General features: G+C 39.9%; 3 protein-coding genes and 1 long non-coding RNA gene across 4 annotated transcripts; 3 read left to right on the top strand and 1 right to left on the bottom strand.

Moving 5' to 3' along the window:
* Positions 1-99: 99 nt before the first annotated feature.
* On the top strand, positions 100-1,423 carry LOC115744439 (protein cornichon homolog 4-like). The gene is made up of 4 exons (XM_030679622.2): positions 100-356; positions 501-682; positions 922-1,044; positions 1,145-1,423. Exons 1-4 carry the CDS (start codon positions 285-287, stop codon positions 1,176-1,178), a joined length of 411 nt encoding a protein of 136 aa, XP_030535482.1. The 5' UTR covers positions 100-284; the 3' UTR covers positions 1,179-1,423.
* Positions 1,424-4,161: 2,738 nt separating this feature from the next.
* On the top strand, positions 4,162-6,575 carry LOC115744423. Its single transcript, XM_030679597.2, has one exon. The coding sequence runs from the start codon at positions 4,394-4,396 to the stop codon at positions 6,308-6,310; it is 1,917 nt and encodes a 638-aa protein (XP_030535457.1). The 5' UTR covers positions 4,162-4,393; the 3' UTR covers positions 6,311-6,575.
* An 801-nt stretch (positions 6,576-7,376) lies between these two features.
* LOC125316512 lies at positions 7,377-23,198 on the bottom strand. Its single transcript, XR_007199651.1, has 3 exons — positions 22,992-23,198; positions 22,022-22,026; positions 7,377-7,388 (listed from the first exon to the last, which is right to left on the bottom strand). It is a non-coding gene; the product is annotated as an uncharacterized LOC125316512 (long non-coding RNA).
* Positions 17,143-19,717, top strand: LOC115744420 (LOB domain-containing protein 18-like). The gene is made up of 2 exons (XM_030679594.1): positions 17,143-17,603; positions 19,092-19,717. Exons 1-2 carry the CDS (start codon positions 17,274-17,276, stop codon positions 19,494-19,496), a joined length of 735 nt encoding a protein of 244 aa, XP_030535454.1. The 5' UTR covers positions 17,143-17,273; the 3' UTR covers positions 19,497-19,717.
* Positions 23,199-24,092: the final 894 nt, after the last annotated feature.

Here is a 24,092-nt window from a genome sequence, read left to right as displayed (position 1 = left end):
AGTTCGTATTATGAAACATCTTTTGTGGGATTAATAGGTAATCAACCAACATAAATGGATAACGTCCCAAAATAGGAATCCTAGTCCTCTCATCACCAATGCTTTTCTTGTTTTCTACTTCTGGTCAGAATCCAGTCACCAGAAATTAGAATCCCCAAATTCAGCAATCTTCAAAATTACATCCTCGAATAGAAAGTTATCTACTTCAAAAGTAGAGCCATGGTTAACATGGGAAAGAAACATTTGCACAGAAAAATAGAACCAAAAAGAGGGGGGAAGGGACCATGGGTCAACTGCTTTCATGGTTCTTTGCCTTTCTTCTTCTTTCTTTGGTTCTCTGCTTGGTCGGCTATCAGGTAATGTTGATTTTGGAAATGGGTGATGTATTCTGTATTCTGAACATACTGTTGGGTTATGAGCATTGGAAAGTGATTTGAACCGAGAACAACTTAGCTTCAAAAGTCTCATGGTTTGGTCTTGAGACCATGCTTTTGTTGCAGATCGTTTGCTTGACGAACTTGGAAATGGATTACATCAACCAATACGACGTGGCGGCTCGGATCAACAAGGTCGTCTTGCCCGAGTTCGTGTCCCAAGGAGTCTTATGCTTCGTTTATCTCGTGACGGGCCGCTGGTTTATGCTCATGCTGTCCCTTCCATACCTATGTTACGACATCAGATTGTGAGTCCCCCTTGATCCTCGTCTCTGTTTCATTTGACATGGAAGTTCTCCAAACGATTAAATCTGATCAAAGAACATAGCTCCACTGGTGGCTTTTACAGATCCTTCCTTAAAGGACAAAATCAATGTCACTGCCCAAGTTGTGCATCTTCTTTAGGTTTTAGTTCATACAGTGCAATCCTTGTAGCTTATATTCTCTTTAAATGAGAGCCGGTTCATTTGACTAGCCCGCTTTGCAGGTGGAGGCGGAACCGGTACTTGATCGACGTGACGGAGATATATAACGACCTAAGACGGGAAAAGAATCTACGGCTTTTCAAGCTCTACTATCTCATCCTACTAGTGGTCATTGCCATATTCTGGTATCACGAGCAGCGTTTTGTTTACCAGAAGAAAACTTGGTAATCATATGCGCTTTCGAGATGATCTGATCGAATCCATTCTCTTTTGTATGTGCATTAGGATGATCTGGAGCCATGGAGATAGTATGCATTGATCGGGAGCGACAAGACATGCTCGTGTAAGTCACTGATGCTCTCGTTTTCTTCTAAGCTGAAGAAAGATGTACACTTTTGCCGTGTGAAAGAGGAAATACAGATGATTCTGGGAATAACCATTCTTGTGTATGATGTCCTGATAATCACCTGCTGTTATGACAGTAGTCTCCTGATCGCAATGCCCGTCGACAATGCTGGCTTTGGCCTTGTTCAAAGGGAAAGGGATGCCGTTTCTAGTGAGATGCCCGTGGCTTCGAGGATTACCGGCGATGTTCAATGCATATCGCCAGCTGCTTCTTGAGTTCTTCGAGCGTCGGCTAAGGAAAGCGGATTGGTGGGCTAAAAGAGAAGCTTCTCAGTTTCAGCAATCTGTTTTCAAGATGTTGCAGCGATCTATTCGATGCAAATGCGCAGCTTTGTCTGGTTTGTTTTGGATTTGAGCTTCCGTCTTTTTTTTTTGCCTTCCAAAGTAGTTCGTTAAATTGGTTTGAACACATCAATAACTCAAAGCCTTTCAGCTAATTTAACGTCTAGTCAAGCCGCGTCGCAACTTAGGGGCCAAATTACATTTTGGCCCCAGGATTTTCCAGGTTGTTGCAAAATGCCCCTTGATGTTTCCGTTTTGCAATTTGCCCCCTGATACTTTCAAATTCGTGTCGATTTACTCCTCAATTTGACGGAACATCCGCAGTTATACATAAAGCCATGGTCGATGAAGAAAAAAGACCAGGTTAATTATGACAATCATCCATGCATTTACATATGCTACGATGCATGCTTAGTAAAATGTCGATATAACAATCAATCACCGGCACAATCTATGTTACATTCATATCTAGAGTAGTGTTAATTAACACAGTCGATATTCGACATCACATATTTATGTAATTATAATTTGTGACATGCGGTTACTCCTAAAGGTTTTCGAAAAGTCCCAATCTTATCTGTGTCATCTGTCATGTAACGAAGTCGTACACCATTCAATTGTGGGCAATCTAAGTCTTTCAAGCAATTCCACAAAAAAAAAAAGATGTCTTTCAATAATTTTTCTATGTGGCATCATTGAAGGCTGCCACGTAATTGAGGAATTTTTTTCTTTGGTCGGAACGTAATTGAGAAATGGTGACTATAGTATTGTGATTGCTCGTTTTCGAAAAAACTTAAATGTACGTAATTTTATTCATTTCGCGCACATGTACTTATGAAGAACTTCCATCAGAAGGAACATCTCATCTTAACTCGTCTCTCTTTAAAAGTCATTTACCCTGTACTTCATGTTCTATAGGGTCTAATTTCCTAGAAAAATCTTAATTTTAAGTCAAGTTCTAAATATGCCTCGAAACTTTTTTTATCTAAAAAAAACCAACTTTAGATTCAATCCTAAATAAGCCCCGAACTTTTTTTTTTTTTGTCTCGGAAAAAATCCCTAACTTTAGGTTCATTCTCAAATATGCCCGAACTTCCTTTTGATTAAGAAAAACCCTAAACTTTAGGTTTAGTCCAAAATCTACCCTGAACTTTTTTTGGCTAAGAAAAATCACCAACTTTTACTCCGGTCTCAAATTTACTCCATTAGCCCTTTGTCCAAAAATCACTACTAACCGTCCATAATTTTCATACCCTAAAATGGTTTCGCTTTGGAGAAATTCTTTATTGGAATGGCTTTGTTATCCACGTGGAACTGCCAAGTCATTCCGAACCTATTGCCCCATTACTTTCATAATGTGGATTTTTTATCGGCTTAAAAATGCCATGTCAAGTTGGGATTGGATCGCAGGCTAGATTTGAAAATACATTGAAAATTTATTATCTTTTTAGTCAAAATAAAATTGGGGGCGGATGTAAGATTATACTTAAAGTTTGGGGTTTTTTCGAGACAAAAAAAAAGTTCGGGGCAAATTTAAAACTGGACCTAAAGTTGTGATTTTTTCTAAGAAAAAAAAGTTCGAGGTAGATTTTGCATTGAAACTAAAGTTTGGAGTTTTTCCGGGAATTAAGCCTATTCTATAAAGACCAAAATTACTAATATTTGGAGCGGGTGTGCCATTGAGTACTATGTATAGGATCAATATTATAAATTTAGAGTATAAAGAATTATTACCAAATTAAATTGTTTGAAAAACTTCTTATAAGGACTAAATGACGTGCGCAGGAGAGAGAGAGAGAGAGTGTGTGTGTGTGTTCAATTTGGTCCCATAAATTGATTCCTATTTCGGTTGAAATGTCTTTATGTAAGTTCGATCGAAGTGACGTCATGCGACCCGATATGACTTAATTGACGAGGAAAATTGTCATAAATTTTTAATAGGCATATAAATGAAATAAAAAATATACAATCAATTGTTGACGGAAGAAATTTATAGTATTTCAGCCAATCAACATGTGTTTATCTCAAGAGACTCATAATAAAGATACCCCGGGACATATTTAAACATCTCTAGATAATTTCCCGCTCACAAAGCTTATTTAGTATATCTATCTAAACGGACGGTTTTTTTTTCTCTTTTGTCGCGACCAGTTAAAAATTAAAGCTCCATTAAAATGTATTTTCACATGGTAGAACCTCCACAGAGAACATAAGATTTTCAAGAGCCCGATCTCAAACATCCATTATCTCATCCTTTGGAAGTTGTAATTCTGGTTTCCGACCTATCGGGTTTAGCTCTAGCACGATCACATGGTGGTCTCTTTCATAGTGATGAAATTTGTTGAGACGGATTTCTAAAAGCATAGAGACTTTTTAATCAATGAAGACGATGAAACCATGGGGTTCAAATTTGGATTGGGTGGGGGGAGAAGGAATCGTAAAGCGCAAAATTGAAGTTTTCTTAGTTATAGAGAGAGAGAGAGAGAGAGAGAGAGAGAGAGAGAGAGAGAAAAGTGCAAACGGAGAAAAGAAAACCAAACAAATCGAAGTCGAACTGAAAGAAATATTAGAGAGAGAGAGAGAGAGAGAGAGAGAGGAAGGGTTAGACTTTTGTACTACAGGTAGAGCAGGTCTATCTGTAGAGAGAGAAAGAGGAGAGAGAGAGGAGCAAGAGCAAACCCTCGAGTCTCCCCCGACTGTCAGACCCCGCAGGAGAAGAAGAAACTGAAGACCCACCAACACTCTGCTTCGCCACTCTCGAATCCTCAATCTCTCTCTGCAATTCACTGATCAAAAACCGATCTTTCTCTCTCAAAATCTTTCCTTGTTGTCTTCCGCTTTCTTGAAATGAATCCGAACAAAGTAGAAGACGACCTTTTCCACCACCACCACCACCACCACCTGGGCCCCCCTCCTCTGTTGCCCCAATCTCCACCTTCCATCCCCCACCCCGATCCCCCCGACGAACCCACCTTCTCTCTCCCCGAGATCGTCCTCTTCCGCACCTCCGACTCCGACTCCCCCTCCCCTTCTTCCGATAACGAGGACTCCGTCTCCCAACCCTCCTCCTCCGCCGCCGTCCCCGCCCAGGGCGGCGACAAGAATTCCCACCATGCCCTCGCGTGCATTAGCCCCGAGCCCCACATCTCCTCCCAATTCTACACCTTCAACGCCGAGTCCCACTCCCTCATGATCCAGTGCATCCTCGAGCAACGCCTGGCGACCCCCGCCGAGATTCGTGCCGCTACGCCCTGCACCGTTCTCAAGTCCTGGCGCGCTGTGTGGAAAGACCGGAACGAGGACACCGCCTACCTGACCGCGTGGAAGCGCATCCAGGAGAAGCTCGCCGCTCATGTCGACCCCGGCTCCGGTAATAAGTTCTTGTACTTCAAGAATAATTCCCAGCAGTTCGTTTCACATATCAATCAGTGGCAGGATATTGTTATGAGTTTCCATGGGGATGCTGATTTGAAACATTTGGGGCTGAAGGAAACCATAGAGAGGATTAAGCAGGTGTGGACCGTGGGTGCCAAATTTTATGGGATCCCCGAGAGTTTCATTAGGGTTTGTGTTGCAGCATGCCAGGTGTGTAATAGCTCGTTGCCTGGGTCCGCAATTAGGAGCAAGCGTCGTAGGTTTGAGTATACAGAGTCGTTTGATGTGCCTGCGAAGGAAGTGCCCAGTAGGTTGCAGCAGCTGGCAAAGAAGCATAAGGTTGTGCTTTGCATTAGGCAGAAGTATATTAGGTATAAGCCATTCATGGCTGAAGTAAAGGATTATGCTTGTCACCGGGCAGGGGAGCCCGCGACGAAGAGGTCGAGGATGTTGAAGAGGGAGCCTTATGTGTCAAAAAGATGTGGTTGTGGTTTTCGTATTAGGGCAATTGTTCCCATTATGAATTATAATGAGAAGGATAAGACTTTTGTGTATCAGGAGGAGGGTATGGCGGTGTTTAAGTTGTATGCAGTGCATTCGGGCCATGAACCGGGACCATTGGATGGAAACGCAAGGATCATGCACCGTGTTGTTGGGCACAAGAATGGGCTTTTAATGGATCAGGACACTGTTTATGGGGTGAGTGAGGAGATGGAGAATGATGGGTATGGGTTGACTGGGAAGGATGATGGAGATTTGCAGCTTTCAGTTTTGCAGCAGTTACAGGAACTCAAGAACGAGCTTGGGTTGTTGGAAGGAAGAATTTATAAACTGCCTCAAGAGCTATTGGGTTCGGTATCTCACGAACTGTTTGATATTGCCAATAGAGTTAGAAGAATAGGCGAAGAAAGACCAAAGTCTATTGGGTTAATTTCAGACAAGCCACATTCAGATGATGTGCTGGTGTGTGACAATGACATGGCTCACTGGGGTGATCCCCACTCTGAACAATTATATGGGGGTGGAAAGGACACAGAATTGATAGATGATGATGAAGACAGTTTTGAGCGAACTCTTGGGGATGTTGTCTCTTGGGAGCAGATAAGGACAGACTGTACTAGTCAAAAGGATCTGATGGCTGAGCCTTGTAAGCCTGAGAAGTGGTTGAAGTGCAGTGACTTCGATGATAAGGGCATACTTGATTGCGAGGATACCAAACTAAGTAAGCCCATAAGACATGATGAAGGTATTGTTGGAGATGAAAGCCTTGTTGGTATACATGTCGATAGCTTTTACCAAGAAAATGCTAAATGGTATGATTCTCCTTGTGGGTTGGACTCTGGTGCAGATTGTGGGGATAGTGGATTTAGGCATGAAGAGATTGTGTAGCATCCTGGACTGCTGCATGAATCCTGTCTAACTTAGTTTGGGACAATTGTTTGCCTATTCATCCCTTCTCAAAGTTGGAAGTGGGTTGTAAATTTCTGTATACACAACATTGGGGCCTCTCACATGCTTTTAGGTGACTTGCTGCTTGTGTCTCTAATTAGTCCTGTAAAGTAGAGCCAAATTGGGTTCCTATGCACATACCCTTTTGTAACTATTTATTGACTCTGTTGCTTTCTTTCTTCTAGTCGGTTTCTTCAATAATTAATTATGAGTGTCTCTATCCAGTCAGTTGGCATTATAACTGTTGTACCAGTTATATGTGTCAGGACTGCTTTCAAGCTCTCCCCGTATTCTGTCAATCTCTCTTATTTTGCCTGTTTTACATTTCCCTTTGTGTTGCCAATGTCCTATGACCATGAAGGGAGCATTTTTCTTATCCACTCATCTAGCTATTGATGGACAGTGACATGTGATTCTGGATCGTAAACCATTACATGTTTGGTTGTGTTGCAACTTTGTTGGTACCTTTTTTTTGGGCATTTCGCAAAAGAAGGTTATGTGACAAGATTCTTTGTTCTTGGTATGGATTATTAACTTGATGTTACTTTGCGGGACATATAACAATCCGTAGCAGGGATTGGTTGGCACTGTTCTTGGGTTGTTTCTATCGCTGTTTCCGTGTTTTTTTTTTTTTTTTTTGCTCTCTATATGTGGCCCTATTAACAACGGAGCCCGTGCTTTCAGCCCTTACGAAAATGTCAGTTTATATCTACATTTTCAATCTTATCCCAGAGATTACGTCAGCAATACTTATGTTCACTTTATTATAGCGGCTTATCTTGGAAGCGTGGGTTGATAATTTTGGGTTATTGAGGTTAATGTACAGGTCAGAAGAAAAGAGATGCCTATAGCTGAGTGCAATACATTCAATGAATATTTCACTATATTGCCGTCGTATAGAGACAATACATCAGTTCTTTTTGTTAATGCTTCTTGGCTCTCTGTCTTCTTAAGAATATTAAATGCCCAACTTATGTTGGCATAGTTGTCAGTAGTAATTAGCCTTCTATTGCTAATTCTGTTAACTATACTTTATTTCCAATGGACTGTTTTGCTTGTGAGACCTAGAAAATTATTTGTACAGATGCATGTGAATTTTGATGATGGCATTTTTGTCCTGATGTTGAGGGCCATGTGGTACATTTTGCTTTTCCCATGAATTGTCTTACCAGTTATGCATGGTTTGCACCTCTTGGTGATTTTTGATGCTACTTCCTTACACTCCTGATTTTATCATTAGAGAAAAAGAAGAATAAGCAGCATGTGGACATTATGATTCTATTGCTGAGTAGTTTCAAATCAAATTTAACGTTTCAATGTCCAGAGTATTGTACGAAAGGACTTTTTTGAGCCATATTTATGTAAAATAAAACCATTTTATCTGGGTTTCTTTTGAGAATCATAGCTTGTGAAAAGTACAGGATTTTTGCACATAGTGATATTGTTAATTCTCTTTTCAGAAAAAGGAAAAGGAAGAAGATTATTCTTCATTGCTGATCAAAGTTTTGGTGTACACCCATTGAGCACAGATCTATTTTTCAAAAAACCACTTCATGAGCCTGGATATTTAGCACTTTTTACTTGTAGGAAATAGGTTAAAGAGAAGAGATCATTTAATAGTTCAAGTATATATCATAGGGTATGCAATCTGAAGAAAGCTCTTATTCTCGCTGGAGGCTTCATTTGATCCATGCAAACCTAATTTGATTTCATCTCTTCTATCTACTTTTTTATATGTACATTACCCCCCTGTTTTACTCATGTGCTACATTCCTCAGAAATTTTGAAGGCAATATTACCATGCCTTCCTCATATAAATAGGGTTTCTGTGATGGTGGTCAGCAACCCCATTGAAAGAAGTGATGGAATGTCCTTTGTTGTGGAATATGCAGGAAAGGAAGAACTTTAAGGCTAACGAATTATTGTGATTTTACCGTTTAACTTGGAAACATGCTTGTTCTTAGCCTTACTTCTTAGTTCTTGGCCATAGCTTGTTACCGTATTTTATGTGCCCTTCAGAAACTATCTGTCACACTCTGAATGAGTGAGCATTACGCTGCACTTTCAGTGTTGGCAAATTGTTAGGAACTTGTTGTTGACGTCTCCTTTTCCTTCTTAGAGGAGGTTAGTTTCGGTGCTTCATCTGCACGTTTGGGTTTGAAAATTCCCTGAAGTTTGGTTCCGATATCACTGCAATGCCCTTTAGTCCATTAGTAGACTTGGACTGTTTCTGCAGATCTATATCCCAAAGAGACATAGTAGATATGCTGCTATTAGAATGAGTATTTGCTATTGCAGGTTGACCTTTTCTCTGACTATCAGTTGTATTCCTCTTGTATTCGAGGTTGACGGTCACGTAAGCCAGAGTACGGTTTTACCACCACAGTAGAACGACTGTACATTTGTTTCTGTATGAGATCTTGACCAGGAAAATTCCCGCAAGCTAGTGACAGCTTTATATTGGTTCAGGATAATGTTTTCAGGCATGCGTCACCCTGTCCTTATAGGTTCTCAATAAGGTAACCACTGATGTGTCTGTTCTATATTTCCATCTCTTGGACATAGAAAGCAATAGGCTTTTTTGATGTGTTTATCCTGGAACATTGGTTTGCCATGTGTTAGTCTGATTATATTGGTTTGGAGTCTGGATTGTACAGATTTATCCACATCCTCTGCGCATTTTCTTCTATCTCAGTTATCAGCTTTTTCTCTTGGCATTTAGCTCAATTGCATTTCAAGGCACCTTTATCGTGCTTAATTTGTTGCTGCATATATATGTAGTCTTCTTGGTTGTGCGACTCTTTGTGCTAATGGCGAGTTATGTGCTGAAACTAATATCAGTGGTGAACGGGAGTTTTTTTTTTTTAAAGGATTTCCAGAGTGTCAAACTCCCTTTTAATCGGCAAGAGTGCGAGATTTCAAACAAATATATGGGACTTTTGAAGGTCACTGTAATGTCCAGTTAGCCTTCTGGGGTAAATATAGTCATGCATCCTTTTGGTTGGGATACGACCGAGCTTTGTTCCTTCGGCTAGGCATGCATCTTGTTGTCTCCTTTCAAATAGAACATAATATTTCTGTCGGGTGACCTCATAAGTGGTGCAACAGATGGGCCTCGGCTTGGAGTCGTCCCGGATTTCTCTTTCTTGATTTCGAGATTCAGAGTTACTGGTAAGTCCAAGCTTGTATAACCCGCCCCCTCCTCTATAAGTTTTGTGGTCATGTGACTGAGCACAATGCTATCTACACGTTAGAATAGTGTAAAGTAAACCGCAGAGAATTTGCCCTTGCCCTTGTTATCCTTGTTTTAATTGCTATTAACTAGAGTGGGATTTCTTCGAATTAGTTATGCCAAATACTAATGGGGTCGCATGTGCAGAGGGATTTAGAAGACTCAGATTCCGGGCAACTTGGCCGTACGATGCTGCGGTAGTTTCCAGCCTTTGTGTTGATTTCACAGGGTCGACGTGATTTGAGTGAAGAAAAAAAAGGGGTCAAAGATTTGATCTGTTTGAATGAATGAACCGGCGAAACAAGAAAGATTCAGGTCCAGATTTGGAATGTGTTAGTGAAGGAAACATACCGTGAGTTGCCTAGTCATGAATTGCGATTTCGTCACTTCTTATGTGAGAATCTACAGGACATGATTTGAATTAGATTAATGCAAATGGATTTCTGATGGAATGTTTCGATAGTAGCGGAGAGATTTGATGATCGATCAGAGTCATTTTTCACGTTCTCTCTGTTTCTTGCTCTTTCTCTCCCTCTGCAGTCGGACTCGATAGCCATCGCTGCTCTGAACGATCTGGTTACCTATCTGGTGAATGGCTTGGAATGTCCGTTCCTGCTTTAGCCCTTGAATTGCCTCGTGTGAGTTGTGCAATTCCAGGACGAAAATTTGTTCGCATCGCCGCAATCACCGTGCATTCTAGTTCTGTATGGGCTTATGCAAATTCGCCTCACGCAGGTTACCTATGTGGATAAGTTTTACAATTTTAAAAGATATTTTTCTGAATATCTTATAATTTTTTTCTCTTTTCTGTTCTGTTCTTTTTTTTTTTTTCCCTTCTTCTTTTGCTGGTCATTGGCCTCACCAGCCTTGGGTGACCTTGTGCCGATGGGGTGGAGTCTCGCCAGCTCTGGGCAAGACTCGACCTCGCCCTTGCATCTATTCGGTTAATTGAAAATCTCCAAAATAATTATTTTTTATTTCTGATTTTTTCTCTTTATTTCTTTTTGCATCGTCTTCCTCCCACCTCCATCTCACTTTGCAAATCTCCTCCTCCAAACTCCCTCAATCTCTCCTCGCCGACGTCACCATCAATGCCCTCAACCTCGTCCGCCACCACCCTCGACAGCAAATCCAGCCCCTTCGTCGTCAGGTGGCGGTCAATTTGAGCCCTAGATGGAGCACGAGTGAGCCGACATCTGACGCTTGTCCTTGATTTGAGACCTAGATCTCATCCTTGTGGTTGTGCATGGCAATGGCGGAAGAAGAAGCTCGGAGGTGTAAAGCCATTAGCTCAACGTCCTCCTCGCTGTCGTCCTTAATGCTACAACTCAAGAGTCGGGAGATCGGTTTGGCTCAACGCTAGATCGGCGAGGCAAAGACGTTTGTTGGCGCCCTCGGCTAGTGGCTGGCGACCTCGCCTGCCCTTTGCACCAAAAAAGGGAAAAGAAAAGAAAAATAAAAATCGGAAAAATAAAAACCAAAGACCGAATTGAATTTTTGATTCAATTCATATTGAGTTCTTGACGAAATTCAGTTTGGTTCGAATCAAGCTTCCGCCCTAATGGTTCGGTTTGGCTAAAACTAACGTAATTGAATTAAATCATTGATACCCCTAGCGTGCGAGGTTCACCCTTGCTCGAGACCAGCGAGGCATCTCGGGTGACGTCGCCCCTACGAGGGCGAGTCTTTCCATCCCTCACCTGTGGCCGGATGCTCGTCATCGAGGAGGTCGTCAACCGTGGGAGGAAGAAGGAAAAAAAAAAAAAAAGGGAAAGAAAGGATAAGAAATAGAGAAATAATTTTCTTTTAAATTACAAAAATTGCAATGTCTACATGATTGATTTTTGGTCAATATTGGCCAGATGGACTCGATTGACAAAACATAAAAATAGTTAGAACCGAATTGACACAATTAAAAATCTACAATTGAATTGGCACTCGATTGACAAAACATAAAAATAGTTAGAACTGAATTGACACAATTAAAAATCTACAATTGAATTGGCACAAATATAATACATTTAAAGCTTTTCTAGTAATTTTCCTCCGAACTCAAGCGGTGGGGTCGAACTCCTCCTCACCTTTAACGTTCCACAAGGTCAACACAATTGCTCTATGGATCAGTTGACTACAATCTCTGTGTTAATAAAAGATTAATCAATCGATTAATTAATTAATCAATCGATTAATGCCATTCCTTAGCATCTCCTTAATATTGGTAGCCAGGTCTTCTTACTTTCCTTTTTTGACCCCTTTTTCGCTGCGTTTCTATCATTGATGAGACCTTCTTTGCTTAAGCCCTTTTTGAACTTTGATCGAGATCCAAAAGAGCTGTCTCCCCCCACTACTTTCGTGTATTTGACATCTCACGAATTCAAGATAACATGTCATTTCGACAAATCCCTTTTGGTTCTTAATTTAGACACAAAGTGAGTGACTATTGATTAAGGTTCCGCATGTCTTTGTCTGGAGCCTTGGGCGTGCGTGTTGACCGGGGGGAGAAAGTGGGGTCCAAATTTACAAATTGGGTTCTCGACAAAGTCATGCAAGGAGCGATCCTAATCTTTAATTAGGTAAAAAAAAAAAGGTACAACTTAATCATATTTTTAATTGTGATTATGTGCCACGCTTGGGTAGGCATTCCCCTAGATTTCAGGGAGATTGTTTCTTGAACACCCAACATGCAAGACTCTTGAATTATGCATTTGGCATTTGTGATTTTTGACCACACATCTTTATAGAAAGATGACTTACCTTGCTGTTTTCCTTTCTAGGTTTTCTCGTAGATTAACTCGTTTTCGTGGGTAGAATCGCCAAAAAATTCTTGGAACTACTGTACTTGTACCAATTTAATCCTAAATATTTTAACTGTGTCAATTCAATCATAACTCTTTTTGCGTTTTGCCAATTGAGTCTATCTCTCTAATTTTTGCAGGAAATCGCTGGCGTGGATAATTTTTAATAATATTTTGAATTTTTTTTTTGTAATTTGTTTTCCTTTCCTTTACTTATTTCTTTTTTCCCCTAGACTTAGGGCCTGCGAGGGCCGAGACGCCCTCAACAAGTGGTTCGAAATGTGTACTTGTTAATATTGATGCTTATGAGATACGATTAATAGCTGTTGGTCGCGTGTCATACAGCAGCAAGTGGTACTAAAAAATAAAGCTAAATCTAGAACCAATTGCTTTATTGAGGGAGGATTTATCCAAAAATTCCCACGGTGGCTATTCAGTCTTAAACTTTCCATTTTAACCAATTTACTCCTAAACTTCTTAACGATTTTATGATTATTCCGGTCAATTTTAGCTAGAAATCACTTGAGGACAAAGTCGAATCATCTCTAGAGAGATCCTATGAGTAGGATTGAAGGATATTTTGAGAGGTGACTACAGCAATTTTCATTATGCATTACGTACGAGTTTTTCTTAACTCAAACTGAAATTTAGTTTGAGTAATAGTTTCGTCAGTTCTCACTAATCTAAATGCATACGTGCCGATAGATCCTCAATAAGTGATCGGTCGACCTATCAACCCAAAGTTTGAAGAGGTTGCAACTCGCTTGAAGTGCAAAAAACAAAGAGTTAAGCTGTCTTATGAATGAAAACATAACGGATGATTACGGAAACCATAATTTACGAATCCAAATATCCTTATTTAGATAACTCCAAGAAAAAGTAAATAATACCTGCTAAATTACAAAAACAATATCTAAGACCTTTCCGGGTAAACCAATGAAGAAGTAATCAAGTTGACACAAATGTATAAGAGAAATCCATATGAACAAAGTCCTTCCGGTCTTGAAAATCGCTGATGTGTCGTTCAGTTATCGTTGGCTGTTCTACGTGGTACGTTGACGCGGACAACTTGTGGATTGCCACGTCAGCGATTTCTGACCACAATTGATCAGAAGGGCCATATTGAATCTTTGCACAAAGGTTTAGGACTATTGAAAAGTTCCAACAAGCCACCTCAAAAGAATAGTTGCTCAATTGAAACAGGGTGCTTCCTAAAGTCGCATGAGAACGTCATTTGGACGACGCGCACGTGTTGGTTCGTCTGGCTTGAGTGAAGCTTATGTCTGTGCTTCCTTGACGCGATACAAAGACCGGACAATCTCCGGACGGCGCGGTGGAAGCTGCGTTACGAACTATTAAACAATCTCTCCCCCCTCGTCTTTTTGACCCAACTTCGTTGAAACTTAGGGATGACGATTTCTAGAAACTGTTGCATGGTTCGCCCTGTTACTTCCTTTTGACGTCTGCCCTTTTATTGTTTTGTCTGCTACAACTACAAGTTCTGTTTCAACAAATTCAGAAAAGAAAGAGCCTGGCAGAGGATTTGCATTGTGAAAACGCGAATACATCACATGACAAGAAGGCCGTAATTTCGCAAAGTAGACATATTTTTGTGACGTCGCAGATGAACGAAGTCTCGTTTCGAATTTAAGATTTATCACGAAGCAGCGCCGATTGGCAACGCGCGAGATGGGGCTGGATTGCTAATGCCGTGCCTTGGACGCAGGATTTGGCCCGCCCATTGGTGATAGGACGTGGGGGCGTAGTCGACATCCTCATCCTATCACCGATGCATGGCATCGAGGTCATACGAACGAGTAGAAGATGAAGAAAAGATTATTGAGTGCTTTGACATAGAGATTATGTTCTTTAGTCGAGGTAATTTTGTGAAGAAAGCGTTTTGTCCTATGATATCTGTGATGCGGTGGTTTTAACGTTTTATCAATAACAAAAATCCGATATCGCAAACAAGAAAGACTTAGTCAAAGCGCATTAACATATCAAGTTAGACAACGTTCTTTCAAAAAATTTAAACCAATAAGTTATGTCTCAAGCATAATATACATTAATTGACTCTCTTGTCCGACGTAGGACCTCGCCTATACCTCCTCACACATATGCGTCAACGGTAAAATTATAGATGTATCAAAATATATCAAATGTGACGCACTTTTTTTTTCTACTTTTTATTTGATTAGTTATTGCATCGTGTCTAACCGATGTAATTGAAACTTTAGACTATGTGGGTCTCACGAGAAGCGCAAAGATTTGAATGGTAGCATGGACTCGGATTCATGGTAAATTTGTTTAAGACGAGTTACTACTTCTTAATTTGAAAAAATTAACCATTTTAGAAGAAGAGTTAATACCACCAAAATTTCAAACTGGTACACTTGTGACCAATTTACTCTAAACTATTTTTTTGACTCCAAAAAATCTTAAGCCGGTACACCAGTGATAAATTTATCCCAAACTGGTACACCTATGACAAATTTACCATCCGTTAATTTTCGTTAAATCTAATCGTCAAATTATTGAGTTGGATGACACTTGGTAGTTGATGGGTGTACCAATTTAGGGTTTTTACCCTTTATTTTGTCACATGTGTATCAATTTGAGATTTTTTGTGGTATTAACCCAATTTTACGAGGGAAAATTTGTCATAAACGTACCAATTTGGGATTTTTCGTGGTTAAAAAAATTAGTTTAGGGTAAATTTGTTCTGAATATATCGGTTTAGGATTTTTGGTGGTAAAAAAAATAGTTTATGATAAATTTATCACACGTGTACCAGTTTAAGATTTTTCATGTTAACAAAAATAACTTGGGGAAAATTTATTATAGGTGTATAGGTTTGAAGTTTTTCATGGTATTAACCCTTAGAAAAATATCCACTTTGCTTTGGGTACGATAAGAGGCTTATCTGTAAAGTTGGAACTTTTACCTATTTGCTGACTTGGCGTGTCCATGGGACCCATTCTTCCCAAAAGAAGCCATTCAAGAATAATGATAACTCTGATTATGGACTCCATTACTAGGTTGGCAAACCATGAGTGCACTAAAAAAATGTTTTGTATATTCCCTTTGCTAGGACAGTACTCATCATAATTTTAGGCTCCGTCTGTTTCGCGGAATATAAATGATTTAGAAAATATTTTCGTAAAAATGATCACTTATATCATTCCCAAAATAATGAATTAACGAAATATACATTCATCGTCCACGAATATGTTTAGATAAAATCGTTGCCGATAATGAAAGTATTTTTGATTGGTTAATTATCTCAAGCGATACAAGTGATCTTTTTTAAAAAATGTTTTCCAAATCATTCGTTTTTCGAGAAACAAGCAGAGCCTTAAACATCGTACGACTATGCAAAGATGCATTTCATGCTGGCCAAATTGATGTCTAATATTACAGTAAACAGATCGCTAGAGAAATAAAGTTAAGTTTAATAACATAATGGCAGATGAAGAGAGAGAGAGAGAGAGAGAGAGAGAGAGAGAGAGAGAGAGAGAGAGTTGTCTCAATTTTGTCACTTAAAGTTTAGAATCCTTCGCATTAATATTTAGAATCTGTCTTCTAAAGGGACATGAGTGGGTCACGCACTACCAAATATTAATATTAAGCATATCAAAACCCTAGAACAATGGTAGGGAATTCAGGGCAAGACACGATTTTGCTTAATCTATAGTGTACAACTTGAGAAAAAGATGGAACATGGGGAAAGCTAGATTAGTCCATAATTAATTTTCCCTAATCTTATACATGAATTATTGGAATTTGGAGACACAATGACATCCATTTTATGTCAAAGTAAAAAGAAGAAGAAGAAGAATCCATCCATTTGCTACTGATGTATTCCAAGATGGATACCAATTTATGGGTACTTGTTTCCTTTCTCAACTCAACTCTTTTTTAATAAATGACACTCGCATGACGAAAATTTTTTTGTTTCTTTTTTCACTCATGACTTTTCACACGAACGAGAAAACTGTGCGAATGATATCGCTTAAACACAAAGCTTTAAATGTGTCATCTTCGTGAACATGGCATCCCTTTTGTAGCTTCTTCGTAGTGGCTTGGTTCCGTGTCTCGTTTCTTGAACAAATGGTCGTTAGTTATTAACTTTATTTTTTAAATCTTAGTTATGAGATAGAAGAAACGGATACTTCTAGCCAGGATTGTGTTGATTCAATCTCTTCATGTATCGGGAATTCTGAGTATTCATAGGGTGTGAGGAAAAAGAACTACCCGGATTGGGAACTGTTTGGACCAAACCAAACAGGTCGATTTGGTCCGTTTCCAAGAGTGTTGGTCCGGTCCTCGATTCCGGGTTTAGGAATGGGATTGGACTGGACCCGAAATCGATCACTCCTAAATATTTAAGTATAAATATTTTATTGAAATGGTACATTTCGATGTATCTCATGTGAATGTTTCCTCTCCAAATCGCAATTTGAGCTTTCGATTTGGAAGCCTTTCACAAAAATCACGTTGAAAAAACAAGCATATGTAACAGTTGAGAAAATTGAGGACACGTGTCTTTCATTGGAGAGAGATTTGCTTGTGTGGAAAATAGACTGGAAAGACTTTCTTAAAAACAAAAGTAGTTGAAAATGGATATGCACATCGCATGTTTGCTTCACGCAAACAGCTAAAGCAAGTTTGCTTTATCGCGTGGCTTTAAAGACTCCTCCTTCTATCGTTTTTATTACAGACCCTTCATCGTCATCTTCATAACCCCTAAAACAAGAAGGAAACCAACCAAACCAAACCCTAAAAACCCGGGTCTTTGCTCTCTCGTCGAACTCCCTCTGCTTCTCCGAATGACCCCACAAACCCCCACCATCCGATCATAAATCCACTCGGAGAGATGAGCTCGAACCCAGGCTCCAGCAACTCCGGCAGCGGCGGGGTCGCCAGCACTGTCGCCGGCGGTGGACCGTGCGGGGCATGCAAGTTCTTGAGGAGGAGGTGCATCCCGGGATGTGTGTTCGCCCCCTACTTCGATTCGGAGCAAGGAGCGGCTCACTTCGCGGCGGTTCACAAAGTTTTCGGGGCGAGCAACGCTTCGAAGCTGCTGCTGAACATCCCAGCCCACAGGCGGCCCGATGCCGTGGTGGCGATCTGCTACGAGGCGCAAGCCCGCCTTCGAGACCCTGTCTATGGGTGCGTTGCCCACATCTTTGCTCTCCAGCAACAGGTAATAAATCTACTTACAGACGATCAATCCAATCTTTCACCTGGAGTAAATCACAGATTTTTGTTCCAAGTGGTTGTCTTTTTTCTTTTTCTTTTTTTCTTTTCCTTTTCTGGAAGGAAGCGACGATCAAGTCTGACAACATGTAGACTGACTAGTTCCTCATACGGTCAGAATCATTAGCTTTCTAGGGTTGCAAAAAGTGAAACTCGAGAAAGAAGAATCATTGGGAAACAGCGAACATGCTTCACAGAAACCCAGACAAATTTTCTGATTATTTGAGTTGTACAGTTCATGCGGTCGGCGGTTACTACAAGTGAGCGAGGGTCTGCGTGCTTCGTCGGTGCGTACTGAATTTCAGTGTTCACGTATCTCGTCTTTTCGCGTTTATTAAGGAAATGGTCGGTTCAACGTCTGGATAGGTTCGCCAAAAAACCAGTATGCGATCATTAAATGTCTCATTTTCTTTCCTTTTGGTCACCTTTCTTGTCAAGATTATCCACCGATTCAGAGTCAACGTTTTTGAGGTTCAAGTGCAACATCGTACTTATGTGTATCTGCCATAGTTCTTCTTACCCTATTTCGCTTACGCACGTAAAATGATCTGCAAAGATATCCTAACAGTCTTATGCTGTCTTTAATGCTCGGTCTTTATCTAATGCGTGCATTTTAGATCGTTAATAGTCTGTGAAATGGGAACAGCTACAGATCATGGTGCATATGAAATCCTTCGTTAATGACTCGAAATGACATCTTTCTTGCGATTTCTTGATTCATTTGTTGTTTCAAGATTCAGAGAGCATCCTCATCCTAAGCATGAGCTGTTTAAAAGTTTTTCGCTAACATGTCCTGTGGTACGGCACACACAATTGCACGAGAGCTAGCAGAAGCACTGTTTGACTATGATTTAGGAATTATTTCCTTCTATTACTGGGAAAAATAAAGACTATAGTTAGCTTTTAAGCCTAAGAGAATGCCTTGGAGAAGGCCCCGAAGCAGCTAGGGTAAACTTTGTTACGGTTTAAGATGTATCTAGTAACTGAAGTTGTGTGTATTATGCTGCTCTTAGATTTAGACAAGGCATATGTAGTATACCTTTAAAAGAAGAATACAGTCGCCAAGAGAGATATTAATGAGTAATTGAGGATGATAGCATGCATTCATCCAAAAGTTCATAAAACTCAATGTATAGAACCCAGTTCTCATTTTATTTTTCTTTTTTCAATTTGAGACATGTCGACTAAATAAATAAATAAAATTTTTTTATTGGTTTTGGTTGATCATGTAATTTGGCAAAAATAGGTGGGTTGTCAACTTAAGTGTTTACTCGCCTAGTCGACTAGATTCAAGGTAATTCCTACTGAAAAACATAATTTCTGGCTACCAAAAACATTGTCGTTATTGACTTGATTGTATTTGACGAACCTATGAATTTCCTTACCAAAGGCATGTCTAATTAACTATAAGCATATGATCTTCCTATGTACACAGGTGATGAACCTTCAAGCCGAGCTTTCATATCTACAAGCCCATCTCGGACCACTAGAGCTACCGACGCAATCGCCACCATCCCTTCTTCCAATGCAGTTGCCGGTCCCCCCTCATTCTCTCTCTATAGCTGACCTTCCAATTCCGTTTGCCTCGCTATCCATGCCTGCCCCATACGATGTATCATCACCTTTTGATCCAACGACACATCCATCTCCATGGGCTGCCGGCACGCTGCTGCGGAGGACAGTTGATCCACGTCAATTCAGTGGCGGTAGCTCATTACCGAGCACAATGGGCGAAGGGGATGGTGATCTTAGAGCATTGACAAGCGAACTTCTCGGCACACAATGCCCTCCCCAACTGCCTGATGATTCACCACTGCCGAGCACCTCTGAAAAAGACTAACCTTGATGATGGACCCAACGTTTGTTCGAAGCATTGCATAGCTCATACAAGCAACAACGGCTTTTTTCCCATCTTGTTTCTTGTAGTAGCAATACCTTCAGCAAGTGATTATACTAGTGTTTGTAACTTTTCGGTATTTGGCTTAGTTCTGTGCCCATTCTTTTTGAAGAGTTAAATAGGAGTGTATGAATTCGAAATTGGTTGTGTTGCATTAACTCCAAATGGCACCAAAGAGGCAAAACAAGCAAGAAAAAAACTGCTTTGGATGATGCTAAATATACTAATACAGGTTTATGAAACTAGTGTACTAAACAATGCAGTAAACTCTTGTTGAGCGCTGAATATGATCCACTTATGTAAATCCCCCCTTATAATTTGCTTCACATAGTATATTAATTTGATAAGTTTAGCAAATATAGCTTCATTCAAAAGTTTTCTTTCCATATATTGAAGGGCATGGAATTGCCATGTTAACTGGAGGCAGATTTATTCTCTTGAATGGTGTCACTATAATTGGCTCCTAAAAGATGAAACTATACCATACCCAGCTCGAAAGCTTTCCTCTGAATTCGAAATTCCTTCGTCCCAAGTTAAATCATTATCTTTCAACAGTAATCTCCTCAATGGGTTCGAAATCTGGATCGACTTGAGGTGAATGAGTTTCAAGAATCATCTGTTCTTTGAGAAAAATTACCAAAAAAATTCTAAACCTATTGTAATTGTTCCAATTCATTTCTAAACATTTTCTTTTTAATTAGTACTAATCTTTTTTCATTTGTAGATGTTATTAGATGTAATTGGGGCTTGAGAAACACTAAGAATATTTGAGTGACTCAAGTATGATTTATAATCTTCGTGTATAGCTTGTTCTATAGTGAAATTCGTTGCTGCTCTCCCCGTGGATATAGGTCTCTACGATCAAACCACGTACATCCGGTGTCCGATTTATTTTCTTGTTCTGTCTATTTATTGTTCGATCGCTTTTTCCGCGCAACAATTGATATCCGAGTTAGGCTTGCTTAAGTTGAAGCGAATCGATGGTGACAAAAGAAGTTAAGTGAAAATCGAAAAATTCGATGGGAAGGATTTTGGTTTTCGGAAGATGCAGATTGAGGATTATCCGTATTAGATGAAATTGAGAAGCCAAATACGATGAAGCAAGTTAACTGGGAATTGCTGAATAGACAAGTGAAGGGTGTTATTCGGTTGAAGTTGGTTCATAACGTCGCATTTGACATCGTAAAAATGAAGACCACTACGGGTTTGATGAAAGCCCTGTCGGATATGTACGAAAAGCCATCTGCCATCAACAAGGTCTATTTGATACGACGTCTGTTTAATTTGAAGATGAACGAAGGTGCGTCGGTTACTAATCATATCAATAAATTCAATGTGATCGTTAATCAATTGAGTTTAGTTAATATTGACTTTGAAGATGACGTATGTGCTTTGATTCTATTATCATCATTGCCGATAGTTGGAATATTATTTTTACTATTGTTAGTAATTCTTTTGAATCAACAAGTTTAACTTTTGATGGGATTCGAGATTTAATTCTAAGCAAGGACATCCGTAGAAGAAAATCCGGCAAATCTGTATCTACTATTTTAGTAGGTGAAAATAAAGGAAGAATTGGTACTCATATTAGCGTAAGTAGTATGAACATGAATAGACGCAGTCAATCTAGGACCGGCAGTTGTGTCTATTGGAACCGTGGCAATGGGTATCTTAGAAGGGACTACCGTAAGTTGAAAAACGAGAAAGGTAAGGGAATTAGAATTAAATATATAGATGATGTTGCAGCTATAGCTAACAGTAATTCGGATAATGCTGATGTTGTCTTGTCTCTCACCGATGATTCGTTGTTTGATGGATGAATTATAGATTCCGATTATTCTTTTCATGCTATACCAAACAGTGTATGGTTTATTACTTATCAATGCATGGAAAGTAGTAAAGTGTAGTTGGAAAACAACGCTGAATACGATGTTGTAGGTGTTGGCCATGTTAGAATTAGAATGCATGATGGTATTGTGAGGACATTGACTAGAGTTAGGCATATTCCAAAGTTGAAGAAAAACCTGATTTCCTTGAGTGCCTTAGATTCGGTTGGATGTCGGTATTCTTCAGAATATAGAATTTTGAAGGTTGTTCGAGGTGCCTTGGTGATAATGAAAGGAATCAAGCATAATGGCTTGTATGAACTTCAAGGTGAAATAGTGACGGAGTTTGCTACTGAGACATCAGATGCATATGTTCGAGAGTCTGAATTATGGCATATGCATTTGAGGCACATTAACAAGAGAAGTCTGAAGGTTCTAAGTGAAAGAAATTTATTGTGTGATTGTATTACTAACGAACTGAATGTATGTAGGTGTTATGATTTAGATTAACGGCGGAAAGTACAATTTAGTGCGACTATCGGAGAAACCATGGAAATTACAAAATTATTTCACTTGGATATTCAACGATTGTCTTGGTTTCTTTCGAGGAAAAGTGCCAGATTTATGCTAACAGTTGTTGACGACTACTCGAGGAGGACCTTGGTGTTTGTGCTTAGGCACAAATTTGATGCTATTGTTAGGATCGGGCAGTTGAGAGCTTTGATCAAAAAGAAGACTAGTAAAAAGATCAAGCATGTGTGGATTAATAAAAACATGGAATTTTGCTCGGAGTTGTTAAATGAATTATGCATAAAAGAAGGCATAGTGAGATACCGCACTAGCGCCAATGAACCACAACATGTTACATAGTTGATGAGCAAAACATTATTAGAGACAGCCCATAAAATGCTCTCTAGTACTCGTATGGCTAGGAGATTCCCGGCGGATACGCTTAGTACGACAAGCTACCCGATGAATAGATCCCTATCGATTGCGATTGGATGTCGGATTCCCGAAGAAGTGTGGTCAGGTAACGTTGTTAATTATTCTGTTATTAGAATATTTGGTTGCCGATATTATGTTCGAGTTAGTGATGGTAAGCTCGATGGAAGAGCAAGAAAGTACATGTTCCTAGGCTATGCATAAGGTGAACATGGTTATCGGTTGTAGTGTAGCAACACGAGCCCGATGAGCGTTGATCGAGATTCAAGTTGAGATGGATCCGGAGAAAGGAATCTGGTGGCCAACGCGATTTTCGGGCTTGTGGACGGTGTAGTGTAGCAATGCAAGCCTGATGGGCGTTGATGGAGATTCAAGTTGAGATAAATTGGTGTGGAAGGATATTTGGATTAAGGGAGAGCAAACCTAACACTAGAGCTCACACATGAATGGGAGATTGTTAGGATGCACGTGTGAGTCATGTTAGAAAAGTCCCATATCGATTAATTAATGTAGTGTGAAGCGGTTAATATATTCTAATTGGCTCATAATTCATTGGCTTAAGCTTTTGAGTAAATGTGGGTTTGATTGGATATATTGACGGGCTCGAACTTCAGCTCCCTCTTGGCAATCTCCCCGGTGAAGTATCGAACTTCCGCTACGTACTCTTAACATTAAGACAAGCTCAAGTCAAAACTTCAAATTTACGCCTCAACCAAGCCATCCACGCTATCACATCACTGCATAAGACATAAAACTACCTTTTCATACGAAAGTACAATTGACATGATCGTTCTGCTGAGAAAACCATCACAATCCGATCTTACATATGAAATGAAAGAGAAATTGTAAGTATCGGATTGAGTTCATTCTAGAAATAATCATAGAGCCAAGTACCTTTACTTTCTACTAGAGGTGTCAAATGAGTAGGTTGGATCGGGTTTGGGTCCGGTTAAACATGGTCCAACCCATATTGACCTCTATTCATCCAATGAAAATTCAATGACCCATACCCGACTTGATCCATACCCGACCCATATTTCTTGAACATTTTTATATTTAACCAAATCGTACAATTCTTGTTTCTTATAATTTGTAAAAAATTGATATTACTAAAAATGACATTTAACCAAATCATACAATACAAATTTTATGAATTTTTTTATTTTTTTTATTTTCTCTTTTCTCTTTTTATTTTCTTTTTTTTCCTCCCTCCCTCCTCCTTCCTCCTCCCTCCTCCGTTTGGGACTCTGCAACTACGTTGTAACCTCCGTCCACCGATACTTAGAGGTCCAATGAAGGTGGGAAGGCCAAGAATCGGCCGCATCTCAAGAAGCCTCGACTCGCTTGATCTTGGCCAAATCGAGGTCACCCAATCCCGAATGGCGACCTCGAGGCCGGATCTCGACAAGCCCCGAGTTGGCTTGGGGCCGGCGAACTCGAGGCTCGCCCTATCCCGGCTAGCGAGCTCGAGGCCGGATCCCGACGAGCCTCGAGCTCGTCGTCACTCGGCCAAGCCTTGAGGCTCGCCAAATCTCGATGAGCCGAGCTCACCCTAGGCTAGCCGGTGGCCGTCGTCAACCAGTGGCAACCAAGGCAAGAGAAAAAAGAAAATAAAAAGAAAATAAAAAATTAACGTTACAATAAAATAATAAAATATTAAAAAATTTTATTTTTTTAAATATTCATAAAAATTTATTTATGATTCTCTAGTTGTCTTACCTAACCCATTTATGCATAACTCATTTATGACCCATTTAAAATCCATTTAGAA

Source organism: Rhodamnia argentea, chromosome 9 (genome assembly GCF_020921035.1).
Source record: "Rhodamnia argentea isolate NSW1041297 chromosome 9, ASM2092103v1, whole genome shotgun sequence".
In the NCBI taxonomy this organism is placed as follows: domain Eukaryota; kingdom Viridiplantae; phylum Streptophyta; class Magnoliopsida; order Myrtales; family Myrtaceae; genus Rhodamnia; species Rhodamnia argentea.
Note: the sequence above shows the minus strand (reverse complement) of the source record. Positions and strands in the feature narration are given on the sequence as shown.